This window comes from Sarcophilus harrisii, chromosome 4 (assembly GCF_902635505.1).
Source record: "Sarcophilus harrisii chromosome 4, mSarHar1.11, whole genome shotgun sequence".
Classification (NCBI taxonomy): Eukaryota; Metazoa; Chordata; class Mammalia; order Dasyuromorphia; family Dasyuridae; genus Sarcophilus; species Sarcophilus harrisii.
In genome coordinates this window covers 147,131,341-147,148,054 of record NC_045429.1, presented here as the reverse complement: position 1 = coordinate 147,148,054, position 16,714 = coordinate 147,131,341, and the positions used below count along the sequence as shown (strand labels likewise).

General features: G+C 32.2%; 1 protein-coding gene across 3 annotated transcripts in view; it reads left to right on the top strand.

Annotated features, from left to right (window-relative positions):
- Positions 1-16,714, top strand: part of GRM1 (glutamate metabotropic receptor 1) — a 433,745-nt gene that overhangs the window by 96,696 nt on the left and 320,335 nt on the right. For all 3 annotated transcript variants that reach the window (XM_031937657.1, XM_031937660.1, XM_031937659.1), the window contains exon 3: positions 6,252-6,501. In XM_031937657.1, coding sequence (XP_031793517.1) covers positions 6,252-6,501 — 250 coding nt within the window. The remainder of the gene's footprint in view (positions 1-6,251; positions 6,502-16,714) is intronic.

The following is a 16,714-nucleotide window of genomic DNA, read 5'->3' as shown; positions in this document are numbered from 1 at the left end:
TCTCAACTCAGAAGAAGCTTTCTTTGCTGAAAGCTTTGTACACAAACTATTTCACTTATTCATTTTTCACTTCATTTTTATTGCTTAAGCTGAAAGCCAGCTGAGTATAGCAACAGAACTAAATATTTATTTTGGAGGAAAACATCATGAAGAGCTAATTATGAGTTAATCATCATCGGAAATGGACACATGAGAGAAAAGAGGAATTGTTTACAAATCATATGTTCTGCTGGGATATTTTCTTTATTTCCTTATAGCAAATAAGCCCTCAGAGAAGGATAACTAGAATAGTGAAGAACCAGCAATGTGTACCTTATAAAAACTAAAACAAATTGAAGTGAACCAGGATAACATTTTGTATTAAAGCAACAACACTGGAAAAGTAAACGAATTTGAAAGATCTGAAAACTCTAAACAATACATTGATCAGCCATTACTCCAGAGGACCAATGATGATGGTTATCCTTCTTCTGGCAGAGAGGTGATGGATGAAAGATGAAAAATAAAACACACATTTTTGAACATGGCCAATGTAGGAATTTGTTTGCCACTGTGCATATTTGTTACATGAGTTTTGTTGTTCTTTTTAAGTGTTGGAAAGAGAAAATAAATGCTTGTTAATTGAAAAAAATCATTTAAAAAGATTAATAAAAGGAACTGAGTATGTTCACTCTAGAAAGTGAAGTATTATAGGAGATAAGTTAGCTGTATTTAAGTATTTGAACGATTGTCACATGGAAAGGGATCAGACTTATTTTTCTTATTGTTAGAGGGGAAAAAACCAGAAGCAATAGTTAGAAATTCCTAAGAGACAAATTTAAGGTTTTCTGTAAGAGAAAATGTCTTATCAATTGAAGCTATACAAGAATAAAATTGAGATGCTCTGATAGACAATTAGTTTTTTAAACAAAGAAATGACCAACTTCTAGGTTTGGTGCTGAGAGCTTTTTTTTCTTTCTTTTTTCTTTTTCTTTTTCTTTTTTTTTTTTTAGCCAAATCAAAGGTTATCCTTTGTTTCCCCTATTATGGATTCCTTTGTCAGTCTGGTCAAAGATATGGACTTCTTATCTTATGTTTTAAAGTGCATAAAATAAAGAATATGATTATTATAACACAATTATGATAAAATAAAATTATCAAAATATTTAAAAAGCACAAAATTATGGGCTTAGATTAAGAATCCTGATTTCTAAAGTCTCTTCCAATTCTGAGATTCTGTGATTCTGCATGTCTTATTATAACTCTCATATTGAAGTTTTTAACTTGCTTTATTTTCTCTTTAAGCTACTATTATATTACAATACTCTCTCTCTCTCTCTCTCTCTCTCTCTCTCTCTCTCTCTATATATATATATATATATATATATATATAAAGTACTATTATATATGAAATCTTAAAAACTGTTAAGCTTTCATGGAAAAATGGTCAATATTCTCAGAATATTCAAAGTCATCTAGTTTAATTCATCATCCATTGCCAACAGTTTGTTCCAAAGAATCCCTGACATAAGCACAAGCAGTTACAGCTTAAATACCTTAAATGACATATTTTCTCATGAAGTAGCCGAGTCTTCCTGTTCTTTCTCAGCAAAAACTCATTTCCTTGTAACTTTCATCAGTCCAGCTTAGCTTACATTTTGGAACAACACAGAAAAAGTCTACCTCCTTTCAAATCCTATCTCCATATCTTATGTTTCTTGTTTTTAAATAATATTATGAACATGACTCACATGAAATCTAGTATAACTATGTCTATTTTCTGAAGAAATAAAAAAGCAAACCCTAACACAGAATTACTGTAGTAAAAACTCCCTAGTATCTTAGAATCAATAAACAATGAAAACTGGGAGCTTCTGTCAGTTGAAAATTCAACCTCTGATAACATAGCTAGCTATCATTTAAGCAGTGCTGTCATACCATCCACTTTCTATATATTGTATATCTTTTTTTAAAAATTGTTTACTGCTTGAGTCCAAGACAGGTAGCCCTCACAATTAACTAAGTTCCCTGCTTATTGTATTACTGACCTTTCATTTGATACAATCAGCTGTCATATTTATCATATCTGTCTTCATGCTTCATAGCCTTTCTTACTCTGATTTATGTCTCCTAATGACTCAATGTTTCTGGATCACTTAACTATTAAACTGTTCTACAAATGTATACTATACTTAGGGGGAAGGTGCTTTCTATTGTTTCATCTTGAATATTGACAGAAATAATTGCCAACACGTAATATTGCTCTCAAACCATTAAATGTTCTAGTGCAAGATTATAAAAAAGGTAAATGAATATTTATAGGGAACAACAGAATGGAAACATCTTTATCCAGTCAGGTTACCACCTATAGTCCTGATAGTCTAACATTTTAAAGATGATTATTTGGCATTTCAGTCTTAAAATAAGTTATTTTCAATACCATTGGACAAAGGAAGAATGACTTGAAAGAAAGATATGATTGATATTGAAAGCATAGTGTTTGATAGTGGAAAAATAAGTGAATACTTAAAAAAATATGTCAACAGGATTTGAACTTGATACCACATAATGACCAGATGTATTACATTAGTCACCAGATGGAGCTCCTATTGTGTCTTGAATTATCATCAACTTTGTGTGAGTTTAAGGAGAAATCATTCTGAGGACTTAACTGATGGCACTTGCTTCTCACAATATCCACACACAATCTCATCTCATTTCATGGTTGGTTTACTCAATGGCACTAAAAAAAAAACAAACAACTATGGTTGTCATGCCATTCCAAATCAATCTACTTTGAATAAATCTTTTATCAGTCTTGTTGGATCATAAGCAAATTTATGTACCAACTCATGGCCTGATCAATAAATCTCATTTATAGCTTCATCAATCTTTTCTAACAAATTTATTTCATATATATATATATATATATTACTTAGGACACATGTTTTCAATATTTTAATTCTTGATTCATCCCTTTAGAGATAGTTCTTTATATCTGTCTCTTTTATTTTCTTTTCAAATATCCTTTAGGGACTTCTATTTTCATCTGTCTGTTAAGTGTCTCACATTTAAGGTCTAATCTCTTATTCAGTTCTAGAAATGTATAGTGTATTTGTAACCTCTGGTAGTCTAATTTGGTATTGATTAATTCAAGTTCTCTTGTACTCTGTATTACTTGAAAATAAATTATCTACAATTCAAATCGTCAACAATTATTGAGTTCAAAAGATTCTTGCCGGTTGTAAATATCAAGATTCTTTGAATTATTGTTTAATTTCTCTTTGTCACTTATCTATTCACTATGTACTTCTCTTCCCTGCTTTCACCCCCACAATAACCCCATAATACCTTATTCCATTTATGTCTCTTTACTTTTACTTTCATACATTTTTCTTGCCTGGAACTATCTGTCTTCATCTACATCTATCCACACAAAGATCTGAATTCTGTCTTTAAGGATTAGCTTAAGTGAGCATTAAGCTAGGTACACTTACCAGCTAGCATTTATAAAATGCTTTATGGTTTTGAAAGTGTTTTACAGATATTGTCTCATTTTACTTTCACAACAAATTTGAGATATGTGCTGCTATTGTGTTCATTTTAGAAATGAGCAATTTGAGGCAGATGATAAGTCACAGAAGTAAATAACATGTTGTCTGAGATCATATTTGAAATCAAGATTTCTGACTCCAAATCCAAGACTCTATCCACTGTGCCACCTACATACCGTTGACTAGACAAAACAAACATATTCAACAAATATTGCTATGTCAATAGATTCACATGTTAGTATCCACCCCAATTTCTATATTTGCTCATGGTTTATGCTATCTTTCAAATTAGACTTTTCAAGTAGTTGGGAAGTACAAGTTGAAATATCATGGAATTGTATTTTTATGTTATTATCATCAAATGACTCATATATTGAGAGCTTTGTTTCAGACAATATACCAAGCAAGTAACATATTCTGCTAGAACATAAGATAGATATAACAATGTGAATAGAATGATGGAATTGGTATCAGGAAGACTTGAGGACAAATCTGTCCTTAGACCCTATCTGTGTGGTACTGGATAAATTGGCTAAACTCTGTGTGCCTCAGTTTCTTCCTCTGTAAAATGAGAAAGTGATATTTGATGGTCTTTAAGCTCTAGCTCTAGCTCTAATTATATATTTCTTAAATACAATTTTCAAAGTTATGCATTTCATAATGAAAACCCCAATTCCACATTAAAATACATCTTATATAATAATAATCTAAATCACTTCTACTCAACTAGAATTGTCTCCACATCTTAACATGATATATAGCAGTGGTTCTCAAGCTTTTGTTCTTAGTATCTCCATATTGTTAAAAAACTATCGAGGATCTGTTCAAAGAGTTTTTGTTCATATGAGTTATATTTATAGCTATTTACTATATTAGAAATAAAAAATAATTTTGAATTTGTAGACCCTCTGAAAGGGTTTCAGAGACCCCAACAATTCTTTGGACTACACTTTGAGGACCACTGATATACAGCATGAGTTACTTCCACTTTTCTCCCTACAAGGCTCTAAGCTTTTTGAAAACACACCTCATTTAAACTTTGTCTCTTTCTCCACCCTAACACATAGTGTGTGTGTGTGTGTGTGTGTGTGTGTGTGTGTGTGTGTATGTGTGTGTGTGTGTGATATGTGTATATACATCTATCTATATCTATATACATAAATATATATATCTGAAAGTTAAATGATTCTTGAAATGAATTGGATTCCTACCTTGTGCCTTTGCTGACTCCTGAAAAGTCTTTTTTTTCTTTTCAATTAATCAAAACATATTCGTTAAGAACCTACTAAGTGCCTGATACTATTCTAGATACTGAGGACACAAAAGCAAAAATTAAACAGTTCCTAGACTTGAGAAGTTTACCATTCTATTGTAAACAACAATATATGAAAAATAGACAAAGGAGTTAAAAAGTTAAATTATCTTCTGTAATTATATAAATTCTACACATCTTTCAAGATTTCATTTATGATGTCTAGAGTGATCTGTCAGTGATATCTCTGAAATCCTAAAACACTTAAAGTCTAGACATCAGTCATTTATTTTATACCCTGATACTTTTAATGTCATTTAATATGTCTGTCTTTTCTCGCCAATTAAACATTTTCATTTAGTGAGTCATGAGAATATACCTTACAATTGTAGATCCAATGATGGCCTTCAAATATTTAATAGGCTGTCATTTGGAAGAGAGATAAAACTTGTTCAGGTTGCCCCCAGAGGTCAGAACTAGGAACAATGTTCAAAAGTTATCAAGAATCAAATTTGTATCATGAAAAACAATTAGGATTATCTAAAAGTGAAATAATCTGCTTTGGAAAACCATGAGTTCATCCATTCAGGTTTTCAAGTGGAAACTAAAGACCAATCACTTGATGGGGAATGTTGTAGAAAAGCTTTTTGTCCAAGGATAACTTGGACCAATTAGCTTCTGAGGTGAATTCCTACTTTAATATTCTAGAATCAGCAAAATCTATTCTATTTTTAAAGAAAAATGTATTTTAAATATATGGAATAAAAATATTTTCATAACATAGTACAATAACAATGATTGTATATGAAACTGTGAACTTAGCATGCATAATTTGATATTCCTTTCAAATATGTGACAAAATTATCATATAAATATTTTTTATTTTTTCCCTCTCTCTGCCCTAAAGATGAGTCCCATTAGACATAAATAGGTATACATATGTAAAATTATTATATAAATATATTTCTATTTATTTATTTAAAATAGGTTATGAAAGAAAGAACTAATATAGAGGAAGCAGGTGGGGTTGGAAGACTGGTAATATTAGAACTTTACTTTCATTGGTTGAAGAGGAAACAACATATATATCTGTAGAGGTTTGAAAATCTTATGAATCTATTCCCTTTTTAGACAACTAATTAGTTGTACATCTATTATACCTTTACCATGGGCTAAGCACTGGGCAAAGCATCTCTGCCCTCAAGTAGTTCATATTCTAACATGGGAGACAACATTTAAATAATTATATACACACATGATATATATGTAATAGAAGGAAGACAATCTGAGAGAGGAGAGGAGAATGAGGAAGAGAAAGAGAATGTTGTAAAAACCAGGAATAGGTGGGATTTTAACTGAGCCTTCAAGGAAGTGAGAGAAACTGAGTCAGAAGTGGGCAGGGTGAGGTGGGAGGTAGAACATAGTACTGTACTGCTTATAAACATTTATCATTTATTTTTGATTAGGAAATTATGGGGAAAGTGGAATGGATGCTTTCAAAGAACTGGCTGCCCAGGAAGGCCTATGTATTGCTCACTCAGACAAAATCTATAGCAATTCTGGGGAGAAAAGCTTCGATCGACTCTTGCGCAAACTCCGGGAGAGATTACCCAAGGCCAGAGTGGTTGTTTGTTTCTGTGAAGGAATGACTGTCAGAGGGCTCCTGAGTGCCATGAAACGTCTGGGAGTTGTGGGAGAGTTCTTACTCATTGGCAGGTAAGTAACTCATACATGTTTTATACATATATATCTGCTAAGTTGGATTCGTGACTTCAGAAGTGCTTTAGTAAACTCTGCTGAAATATATACATTGAAAATAAAGTCTTTCCCGCCTATTTATTAATGGTATGCAATATGAGCAAAAATGGCAGAGACATAAATGGCAAGATGGCAGAGCTATTTCGAGTAAAGAGGGGAAAGTTGTCAGTGTTCTATGGTCTTAGGAAACTATTGATGTTTTATTTAGTGTAAGTGCTCATGAGTTCATGCCGATAAAGCATGGAAAATTTGGGTGTGTGTAGGTATGTATGAAGGTGTTTGTGTTTGTATGTAGATGTTCCCATTTCTTAATTAGGTGAAGCATGTTTCACTAGAAAGGTCTGCTTTTCTCTGTACAAATGTGTATTTAACTAGGACCAGTTCTATAATATTTCTCTAATTTCATCTGGGTTTTGGATTAATAGTTATTTTTATTCATTTTCCTTCTTTCTTTTAATGAGAAAGCAACTGCTGCTCTTATCCCTCGAGCAGCTTCCCTAGGAAGCACCATGGAAGCTACCTAAATTAAAATTTATTTTCTTCCTGTCAAATCACTTATTACTAGATTTCAGAACACCAGTTCCAGCCCTCTTTCCTTAATGTTGACTTTATTTCCATCTGGTCAGTTTTACTAGAGACAAATCAGACACTAGGTTGTGAAACCTGAATTCCTCTTGCTGCAGGTTAAACTATTAAACTCTTCTTTTCCTGTTGACCTTTTCTTGGAACATCTGAATTATCTGAGATATAGGCCATTAGTGTAGAATATGGGTAGAGGCTCAACATCATTACCACAAAACTACCTGATAATATCCTCAAGGACAATATTCTCAGGCATAAGGGCAGATTTTACTATTACTTTGACTGACCTTCTCAGAGAAAGGGACTCTAAACTCCATTGCCTACAGATAGCATATTTCCAAATGACCAACTATGATTAATTTGGGTAGGATTGAAATATTAGCAGAAAATCTCATAATGTTATATATGCAGCTTCTCCAACAAGATGCCCAAGGGTAAACATCCAAAAACAAGCTCAGAAGAGAACAGGCCTTTTAGAGGGAAACTTTATTTCTTTAATTGAGTGGAAAGGGAATAATCAGGAGTGCTATAGTGCTGTGCTCAATGAAAGCACTTAATTTATCCATCAAGGTTATAGACAACAGATACTCAGACCTCATAATTACTTCAATCTGTTAATATGTATGTAGAAAGATTACTCTTTTTAGAGGTGCTTCTTGTTAAATTATTTTTCCTCAAGTTCAAACTTAAAAAAATAACATCAATCAACTATACAGAATTGCTTATCTTTAATTTTCTTCATTTAATTTTCAGGAAGCTTGCACAGATATAGTAAATGTGTTGAGAAAACAGGAGCTATTTTTAAAATATATGAGTGACATAATGATGAAATGTCTATGACACAATAAAGAAAATACAGCTTTGAGTAATCCAAGCATGAATGACTAATTCTATCATCATTATTTTCTGGTCCACTAGACAGAGTACTAATAAGTTATAAATATCTTAACACGTATCTTTCCTATTCAAGTGTGTTCACTCTTTCTTATGAAAGATCCTGAAGGAAAAGAACTTAGCTTCCTATATAACAATATTCCATATTACACTGTGATGAATGGGTATGTAGTGGATGCTTAATGAATACTGTTATTTGTTTGCTTCTAAGCAGAGAAGGGCTCATGCATGAGTGGTGGTAGACCATTCTCAATTTTCACTGAGGCAAACAGACATAACACATTATAACACTGATAGTAAGTGTTTAGTCCAAGCTAAATTTAGAGAGGCTACCTACATTTTTTACAGAGGAAGGGAAAAGTAAGAATAGTTTAAACTGGAAAGAGAAATTTATGTTAGGAACTTATAACACCTTCTAAGTAAAAGCTAAATTCTTCTAAATTTCTATAACATTTTCTTTTTATTTGTAAACAAAACAAACATTTTGTTTAACAACAAAAGGTTGCACTTTTATTAGCTTAGCTTCTATTAGTTATTTGTATACACATATTTTCCCATAAAGTGTTCTTCCACTGCCAATGTGGAAATGAGCCCTATCAGAGCTCTATCATTTCCACATAATAATAATGGGTAGTCTTTCATTCTATTATTCAAAATTTAAATATGGGAAAGAATCCAAATTTAGTAATTTTTCAGACCAAAAATGGGAGGGCTATTTATTTTATGGAAGTTTTCCCTTCCCCCTGAAATATGGCATCAGGTTCATGCCTAAAATGATTTTTTATCAAGAAGCCAAACAAAAACAGATTAGCATTTTTGTGATACAAAATGGAATGGTCACGACTCTAAGAAACATAACATGTGTGCATCAAAGCTCAAGGGCAGAAAATGACTAAATGTCTGCTGACAAATGAACCAGACTCTGGTTCTTAAGCTACTTCTGAGAAAAAGTTAGAGTCATAAGAAGGAAAATTACAATTTAATTTGCAGATTTTATTTCTGGAAAAGATACTAAAAAAGGGAATGGGGTAGAGGAACTCTAAGGTCCTTTCCAATATTAAAGTGTTTTATGATATTTTTAAATAGCTATATTCTTTTGGTGATGCATTCTGGCCTTGAGTCATGGAATTCCACAGTTCCCTAAGAATTAATGTTGACTACCACACAAATGCCCATGAAGAAGCACATGGTAGGTTTAAGCAGACTACAAAATATTGCAAAAAAAAATTGTTCAGGAAAAGGGGCATAAAGGATTCACTGGAGAGATGTGTGACCAAAAAATAAAAAGGATGAGCCTGATCATATCATGAGAATCAGAATGAGAATCCATCTACCTGATATATATATATCCACAGAAAGTCAAGAAATCTAGAGAAAGGTACATTGCATTAGATGAATCTTCTGTGAAGGATTTATAGGCCAACATGAATAAGTCACACAGGATGATTATGTATGAATTAGTTTTGAGCTGCATTATTAGACGGAATGCTTTTATCTATGTGATCATAGAAATATTGAATAGGAGCACTGTGTATGATAGGAAAAGAAGGCCATTTGGAGAATGATTCTTTAGTTGAAACGACTGAAAATAAACTAAGTGAGCTTTTAGCTGATAGCCATTTGGACTTATTATTTGAACTTAACTTTTGTAAAAGCAGTTGCTAAGAAGTGATTTTTCGGTCATTGTTCATGATATTTCTCTTCTTTTATAATGTTATTAAAATTTCATCTTATGTATACATGAAAACTAAGATCCTACATCAAAGTCAGTGTAAGGCAAGGGAATGGTAAAAAAGCTTAAGGAGATTTAGTGTGCCTTAGTTGAAGGAGAATCTCTAAGACAGACTGTATTTGAACAAATGATAGATTGGACACTTGTATTTTGCCTTAGCTTCTCATTGATTTAGAGATGACCGGGACTGTGTCTGATCTTTCTTTGTATCCCCTACAACAGTTAGCATAGTGACTTATTAACTCAAGGACTTGATAAATATTTGTGGAGTGATTCATTAGACTCAAAGCAATGGGGATTTATATGACAGGATTCCAGGGCTGTTGAACTAGACTTTCTGCAATGAAAGAACAATCAGAACCTATTTATTCTTTCTCTTTTGCACCCATTCTTATCTTAAATGGTCCTTTGAAAAAAATGCAAATATTGTTGAATAATAATAATAATAATAATAATAATAATAATACTGTGTGGTCATTTAGCCTCTGTTTCCTTATTTGTAAAATGAAGATAATAATAGCTCTGATTTTCCAGTATTGTTGTGAGGAACAAATGAAGTAATATTTGTAAAAATACTTTGCAATCTTAAAACACTATATAAATAGCTGTTATTATTATGATGATCATAATTATTTTTATAGTTTCTCAAATCCAGGATTATTGATTCTAGCTGAAGGCTCTTTGCAATGTATTTTGGGCTTCAGTTTACTCATCTGTAAAATAAGAGGTGCACTAGATCCACAAAATCCTTTTCATCATTCTGTTCTATGGGGTAAGAAGTTAAGTGGCATTGGAGCTTAGAAAAAGGAGGCTTCCTAGTGTTTCTGATAAAGGCTTCATTTCAAGAATATATAGAATTTAAAATTTACAAGAATACAAGTCATTCCCCAATTGATAAATGGTCAAAAGATATGGACAGACAATTTTCAGATGAAGAAATTAAAACCATTTCTAGTCTTATTAAAGAATGCTCTAAATCACTATTGATTAGAGAAATGCAAATTAAGACAACCTTACATCTCTCAAATTGGCTAAGATGACAAGAAAAGATAATAATAAATGTTGAAAGGGATGTGAGAAAACTGGGATACAAATGTATTGTTGGTAGAGTTATGAAATGATCCAACCATTCTGGAGAACAATTTGGAACTATGCCAAACTGAAAACTACCAAACTGTGTGTACCCTTTGATCCAGTAGTGTCTTTACTGGGTCTGTATCCCAAAGAGATCATACAAGAGAGCAAAGGACCCAAATGCACAAAAATGTTTGTAGTATCCCTTTTTGAAGTGTCAAGGAACTAGAAATCTAGTGGATATTTCAGTTGGAGAATGGATGAATAAGTCATGGGTATGAATGTCATAGAATATTATAGAATATTATCATTCTATAAGAAATGGTCAGCAGATCATTGGAAAGAATTACATGAACTGATGCAAGTGAAATGAGCAGAACCAAGAGAATATTATATGTCATAATAGCAAGATTATGTGATGATCACCTGTGATGGACTTGGTTTTTTTCAATATGAGATCATTCAAAGCAGTTTTAATAGACTTGGAATGAAAAATTCCATCTTCATCCAGAGAGAAAAGTGGGGATCCTGAATGTGAATCAAAGCATAGTATTTTCACCTTTTTGTCATTTTTTGTTTGCTTGGTTTTTCTCTTGTGTTTTTTTTCCTATTTTGATTTAATTTTTCTTGCACAATATGACAAGTATGTTTAAAAGAATTGTGCATATTTAATCTAAGAAAAAAAGAAAAGAAAAGGAGGCTTCCATATTGGAAACGATGGCTGAAGAAAATGATGGAGGAAGAGTCATTTGAGCAGAATTTAGAGTGTGTGTAGAATTTGGACAGGCAGAAAAGAAAAGAGCTTCTAGATAGGGGAACATTGTCAAAAGTTATATACTTGAGAATGATTCTACCATGTCTTGGAGAGAGCTAGAGGGTTAAAATTGGGGCATTATGGGGGCTTTCAGAGAGGATGGGACATGTATGGAATTCTACTCAATTCCAGTTGAACAGTATCCAAGTGGATATTGTATACAAAGCATGGTTCTAAGTCCTGCAGTCTATACAAAGTTTAAATATGACCTAGTTCTTGTCTACCTGAAACTTAAAGTACAGTAGGGAGGCAAGAGACAAACATAGATAACAATAAAGGAAAACATAATAATATGTTTATAATATATAATAAATAATAATGATATTTATTAAATATAATAATATTTAATAATATTGATATATTAAATAATATAATAATGATGAGATTATTATATAATAATGAATATAATTCATTATAATAAATAAATGAGATAATATGATGAATAATAAATGAATGAGAAAGATTCAAAATAAAGTGCTATGTGAAGTGTAAAAGGGATAAGTCATTATTTATTGGAGGACCAGCTAATTTCTGCAGGGACAAAAACTGAAAGCTAAATTCAGCCTCTGAGAGAGAGGGTTTGGATTATGGTTTACTTTCTGCGAATGTTTACAAAAATAATTTGCTTTCATCATGAGAGCTATTGTAAAGATGAACTTGTGAGTTCAAGAAAAGCACTTCCTAAGTACTGCTTATTAGTAATTCTGAAAAAAAAATTCCCTGTTGTATTCTAGCTCTCACCTGGATATATTCACTGGAAACAGCCATAGGCAAACTTTTACAGGTTGCCTTCAGGGGTTTGAAAAATCACAAAACATCACTAAAAGAGCGCAGCAACCAGGATCTAGAGTTTTGGCATTCTCTCTAGTATTGAAGACTTTTTCCTTTCCCACCTACTAAATACAGCATATTGTCTGATGATTGAACTTCCACTCCTGTCAATGCCAGGAGAGGATGTTACATAAGTTAAGCCTCGAGGGAGGCTTTGGCATGGCAGAAACTGGCTGTTTAAAAAAGATGGATGACAAAACTTTGTATATGCCTTTTACTAAGGGAGAAGTAGAGTACTGAAAAGGTGAAACTGAATTTACTGAATTTATCCTTGTCTTGCATTAAGGATACTGTAACCTTTTCCACTTCAAGAAACTCTCTGGGATTTGAGATTCAAAAATGTAATCAGGAGAGAGAAATTCAAGAAATAAATTTATGAATGAACAAATGTGATTTGTTATTTAGCTTATACTGACATTCTTTGGTTTAAATTAGTCATTTACTGCTCTATGCATTAGTAATAATAATAACTTGAATTGGCAAAATTTGTTATTTAAATTTGTCAATTGCTCTGTACTTTAAGGGAGTGTCTCCACATACATTTTTTTGATGTTCACAAAAAATCCTGTTAAATGAGAAGGGAAAGTGTAATTATCCCCATTTTATACATGAAAAAAGTAGGATTCAGAGAGGATAGATAACTTTCCTTTGTTGAGAGCATTATTCTATACTAGACCTGGAGTCAGGAAGCCTTTTATTCAAATTTTACCTCTGACAATTATTATCAGATGATCTTTGACAAATCACCTTTTCTGAATGTCAATTTCCTGATCTATAAAATGGAATTGATATTGTATCTCCTTTCTTACAATGTTATGGAAACCAAGTGAGATAATGTATGTAACACACTTTGCATATCCAAATTAAAGTGTCATTTTAGGTTACCCTTGTCCTTCTTGTTCCTCTATCTCAACCAGTTATGGACAGCTCCAGTAGCCACTGGCTTTTCCTGTGTGAAAGCCAGCTGGCCAAGTATACTAGTGAGTGTCTGAGTGACAGTTGGCAGATCTACAACTCTTTCTCTTCTACCCTATGATCTCTCTGGGAACTTAGAGTTGTGATTACCATGAAATCATTTTCTAGGCATAATTTGCTGAATTGAAATGCAGACAGTAATTTTCCCAACCTCTATCTTATCTGTCTCCTTTCTACTCACATGGTCATCAATCTAGTTTGGATTCTCTTTGCTTCTTGTCTATACTATTTCAGTAAACTCCTAACTGGACTTCCTGTCTGAGGTGTATCTTTTTACATGCTATTGTCCACATAGCTACCAAAATGATATTCCTTATTTGATCATGTCACTCTGTGCTCAAGAAACTCTGATGGTTCATTATTACCTAGAAGGCAAAGTACAAATTTAACTGACTTTTAAAGCTTGTCACAATCTGACTTCAGACTGCCTTTCAAGACTGTGAAGTCACACAGTCTTCTTTTTCATACATTCCATATTCTAACCAAACCAGACTACCTGCTGTTGTATGTACATAGCATTTCAACTGTCAGTCTCTGAACATTTCCATTGGCTGATCCCCCAGCCAGAAATATATTGTCCCTTGTTCCCACCTCCACCTCCCAAAATAACTAGCTTCTTTCCAGGCTCTACTAATGTGAACAGGATCTTTCTTGATCCCACACACTTGTTATGGTTTTCTCCATCATATTGTTATTTTTTTAGTCATTTTAGTCATGTCCAACTCTTCGTGACCTCATTTGGATTTTCTTGCTAAAGATACTGGAGTGGTTTGCCATTTTCTTCTTCAGCTTATTTTACAGAATAAGAAAATGAAACAAACAGGGTTAAATGACTTGCCAGGGTCACCACTAATAGATGTTTGAGGCTAGACTTGAACTCAGAAAAATTGGCTTCAAGTCTGACATTCTTATCCATTGTTCCTCTAATTTTGTACATGTTTTCTATTTACATTTTGTTGACACATTATTTTCCTTCCCAAGAAAGTTTCTTGAGAGCAAAGATTGATTTTTCTTTTGCCTTTTTATTCTCTTGCATAGTATTTGAATCTAATAAGTACTTGTTAATTGAATGAATAATTAAGTCTCAAAGAATTTGTTATAGCATCATAGCCTCAATAGATTTAAATCAGATTTTAAAAACCATCACTTTCCTTTTAAAGGGTGAATTGGCCAAAGTGACACAGCTGATAATCAGAAGCAGCATTCAAAGCCACATTCACTCAAGTTCTGCTATGTGGGATCACCAAAAATGCTAATCTGATTTAATCATTTTAAGAAGATCGTGGAAATGAAACCAGATTCTCTGATTTTAAATCTTATGCTCTTGTCACTATACCATGGAAATGTAAATAGAATCAAATTTTGTGAATGTGTGCTTCATGCTTTAATACTGTGAATAGTAGCTAAAATTTGATCTTGAGCCATGAATGAGCATATTTTTTATATATGTTAGAGTGCAAGGGGACCACAAAAGGAAGCCTGGTACTAGAAATAATAACATTGTGTAGTAAGGATGTATAATGGCATTAATTTCCTAGGAAAAAATAGTTCTTGCATTGTAAAAATGATGAATGGTAGATACATGTTATCAAAATCTTTGTACTTTTTCTGGCCAACATCTATGAAAAGCTTTAACAAAGCTTCTCATTACTTGTCTAGAGGAATATAGGTGTTCTTATATAAATGACCAGAGTTATCACCGTCAAGGACTTTACAGAGACCATGAAATTAGAAATACATTTGTTTTCAGGAGCCTTTTTGACCTAATAAATTTTGATTCATGTTATTGTTTTTTTATATTTCATTTTTAATTTGTGGAATAAAACAAATATTTTCATAACATATTAAAATAAAAAGATGATCATATACAAAATTGTCAATCTACTATGCACAATTTTCTATTCCTTTCAAATATGCAACAAGATTATGTCAATTTCTTTTTAATTTTTTTCTTCCCTCCTCTTCTTCCCAGAAATGGCTACCATTAGACAAAATACATACGTATATATACATATATATGTGTATGTGTGTGTGTATAAAATTATTATTTATATACTTCTTTATCAGTTTATCAGTTCTTTCTCTGGTTGCAGAGTGTCTTTCTTCATATGTCCTTTATAGTTAATTTGGGTATTTATAACAGACAAAATAACTTACTCATTCAAAGTCGTTCTTAAAAACAGTATTGCTATTACTGCTTTCAATGTTCTTGGTTTTTTTTGGTTTTTTCTGTTTTTCTAAAATCACTGAACTCATCATTTCTTATAGCACAGTATAGACCATCACAGTCATATACCACAACTTTTTTTTAGCCATTTCCCGATTGATGGACATTGCCGTAGTAGTTTTTTTTTTTTTAAACAAAGTTAAGAAAAAGTATAATCATAGATCCTTAGACTAAAAAAGGACTTAAGAGGCCATCTACTCCAATATGTTCATAAAAACTCCCTTCTACAACATCTGCAACAAGTTATCTAGTCCTCACTTGAAGACTTCCTATAAGAGGAAAGTCATTACCTATTGATGCACTTTAAATTTTTCCCATCCCCCTCCAATTTTCCCATTCTTTTACATTTTTATTTCTAAAAAAATTAATTCGGAACTTAAGAAATAAAACAAGCAATTCCACAATATAGTAGAATAGAAAAAAGATGATTTTTCATGAAACTGCAAATCCATTATGCTATTTCTTTTAAATATAATAAAGTATGTAACTTTTTTCCTTCTTTTTCTTCCCTCACTCTTATTTTAGAGATGGCTATTATTAGACATAAATATGTGTGTGTGTACATAAAACCATTTTATACATAATTCTATCTATCCATTTTTTTTCTGGATGTAGATAGGGCCTTTGTAGTTAATTTGTGCATAGCTGTTAAAATGACCTAGTCACCCAGAGTTGTTCTTAAAACAATATTGCTATTATTATATACAAAGTTCCCTTGGTTTTGCTCATTTCATTCTTCATTATTTCTTGGAAATACAGTAATATTCCATCACAATCATATACTACAACTTGTGCAGACAGTCCTCAATTGATCTAGTTTCCAGTTCTTTGCCACTTCAGAGTGAGATGCTATAATTATTTTAGGACATATAGGTTCTTGTGAAGCTCTAATGGTTAGGAAAATTTTGCTTATATCATCTCTAAATCTGCCTCTCTATGAAACCTATTCATTGCTCTGAGTTTTATAAAGAACAAAGATAATTCCTTTTTTATAACAACTTTGAAAATGCTTGAATATAGCCATAGTCCTAACTAAATCTTT